The sequence below is a fragment of the Pipistrellus kuhlii genome, unplaced genomic scaffold, assembly GCF_014108245.1.
Source record: "Pipistrellus kuhlii isolate mPipKuh1 unplaced genomic scaffold, mPipKuh1.p scaffold_m20_p_22, whole genome shotgun sequence".
NCBI lineage: Eukaryota > Metazoa > Chordata > Mammalia > Chiroptera > Vespertilionidae > Pipistrellus > Pipistrellus kuhlii.
In genome coordinates, this window is record NW_023425521.1 from 5,876,625 (window position 1) to 5,879,232 (window position 2,608).

The 2,608-nt window shown below is 50.0% G+C and overlaps 1 protein-coding gene across 1 annotated transcript; it reads left to right on the forward strand.

Annotated features, from left to right (window-relative positions):
• Nucleotides 1-1,660: 1,660 nt before the first annotated feature.
• LOC118726295 (NADH dehydrogenase [ubiquinone] 1 beta subcomplex subunit 3-like) lies at nt 1,661-2,127 on the forward strand. Its single transcript, XM_036450825.2, has one exon. The coding sequence runs from the start codon at nt 1,710-1,712 to the stop codon at nt 2,010-2,012; it is 303 nt and encodes a 100-aa protein (XP_036306718.1). The 5' UTR covers nt 1,661-1,709; the 3' UTR covers nt 2,013-2,127.
• Nucleotides 2,128-2,608: the final 481 nt, after the last annotated feature.

The following is a 2,608-nucleotide window of genomic DNA, read 5'->3' on the forward strand; positions in this document are numbered from 1 at the left end:
GGCCAGTAGTTTCCGGTTGAGGCTCAGGTAAAAGCCAGACGCCAGGGGGATGCAGAGGGGCCCCTCCAAGGCCTCCGGGCTCCAAAGGCTCCTGGTCGTGCTTGAGGAGGAGCCTTTGGGAGAGATACTGGCTCAGCCCAGCCTGGGGCCGGCCGCCTGCAAGGTGAGGCAGGTGTCGCCCATCTTCTTGATGCGTTCCACCTCCTCACCCCGGAAGTGGTTCTGCAGGAAGTCAGGAGCTGAGGGTCTGCGCGGGTAGAACCCAGGGCAGGCAGCTCCCGAAGGGCCTGGGCGGCTTCCACGGCGTCCTGAGCTTTGCCCACTCATCTTGGGGGCGGCTTCAGCGCGTCCTGGAAGAGAATGCGGCCGCCGCGCTCACCGCCCTTATGCCTCTTCTCTGCCAACTCGCAGAAGCGGCCCAAGCCTTCCAGAGCCACGTCTTCCCGGCCGAGAGAGGTAGGTGTGGGGGGCCCAGGGGCAGGCTGGCCAGGCGGTTGCCTGCAGCCTCCACCTCGGTGGGTGGAGTGATTCTGACGCATGTGGGAGCTCATGGTCGTTCGGCAATAGGAGTTAAGGTAGAAAACAACAACAGTGTGTTGTTGGCTGGTCCCAGAGGTGGTTCTGAGGTGGTGACTGGATAAGACAGGAGAGGGGCGGAGGCTGGCCGAAGGGGCCTTCCTGGGTCTGTTCCGTCCAAACACCAGTGAAGCAACAGACAGATCCGTGCCCGCCAAGGGCACTGCTCCTTGTGGAATTCTTGCTCTATGTATCTATCTCTCTTCCAAAAAACAATCGGACCCTGTATCTCCTCTGAAAATGAGAATGTGTGGACCGGGGGGTTGAAAGGGCCTTAAGAGGTACTAACACTTGCTTTAACCGGTTTGGCTCAGTGGCTAGAGCGTCGGCCTGAGGACTCAAGGATCTCAGGTTCAATAACGGTCAAGGGCATGTACCTTGGTTTCTGGCACATACCCAGTGGGGAGTGTGCAGGAGGCAGCTGATCGATGTTTCTAGCTCTCTATCCCTCTCCCTTCCTCTCTGTAAAAAAATCAATAGAATATATTTAAAAACAAAACAAAAAACTTAAAAAAAGAGGCGTTAACATGCGCACACACAGCAAAAAAAGAACACCATCACATCCTCTTTTTGGATGCCGTTCTAAAAATGCTAAACTCGAAAGGAACTCCGTGTGTGCTTCCTGTACTGAACGGAACTGCTTTTTATTTCTGGGTCACTGTCCTGGGACATTGCGCCTCGTGGTTTGGGGAGGAGGAGCTGGGAGGAGTGTGTACCATGAATTAAAAAAAAAAGTATTTTTATTGAGGAAGGGAGGAAGGGAGAGGGAGAGAGAGACATCACTGATGAGAGGGAATCATTGATGGGCTGCCCTCTACTGGACACCGAGGGCAGCAACTCAGGCATGTTGACCATTGCTGGGAAGCAGAATCTCAATGGGTTGGGATAATGCGAGCAAGAATGGCCGTTTTTTTTTTTTTGTTTTTTTTTTTGTTTTTTTTTTTAAATCTTGTTTTAGACATTACAATCAAAGGAGGAGACGTAAGTGGGTTACCGAAATCCATTGGTGATAGATGAGGGAGGCGGGAGAAAGCAGAGCGGGAAGGAGGGAACCCCTGGGATTGGATAAAAAATAAAATGAGGGCTGGAGGGTTGACTATTGAGTGTCCTGAGAGGTCAGATTGCTGTCAGACATGGCCCATGGACATGAACATAGGCATGGGCATGGCCATGGTAAATTGGTCCTTCCGGATTATGGAAAATGGAAGATAGAAGGGACACCCTTAGAAACTGTGCAGGAGAAGCTGGCGGCACGGGGGCTCCAGGGTCCTTGGGGCCGCCACGAAGCTTGGAGATACACGGGTGGCTTTGCAGACAATGCCACCTTTGTTGGTGCAGTGCTAAAAGGATTCAAATGGGGGTTTGCTGCCTTTGTGGTCGCTGTCGGGGTTGAATATTTCCTGGAGTCCCAGAATAAAGATAAGAAGCACCACTGAAGGTAGTACCTGGAGTATCTTAGTGACTTCTTAACTCTGTTAGTCACTGTAGCCTACTCATCTGTGTGTTTGTCCCTTAAATAATACTACTAAGATTTAATAAAGAATACATGTTCCATGACCTGACTAATTTGTGGATAATAAAGAACATTATAAACTGATGAACCAAAAGATAGATATAGAGACAGTAGCAACAAGCAGGCTGTCAAATTACAGCCTGGAGGGAAGGGAGATCTGGGGGAGATAAGAGATCAACCGAAGGACTTTATGCATGCATATGGACAACCAATGGACACAAAACTCTGGGGAGGGAGGGCGTGTATGGGAGTGGGGGGGACAATGGTAAGATATGTACACAGATAATAATTTAATAAAAAAAAAAAGATAGACACACGCTTCTTTTACTTAGGGGGTGCAGGATAGTTAGCAGTCAACAACAACATGATAACAATAACAGCGAAGGAATCTGTGGCCTCCTTCCTGGCGCCCAGGGCTTTTGGCTGTGCCCTGAGGGGTCCAGAAAAAGGGAAGTTACACATTACCCTGACATTTCTTTTTTCTTTTTATTGTTTAAAGTATTACATATGTCTCCCTCC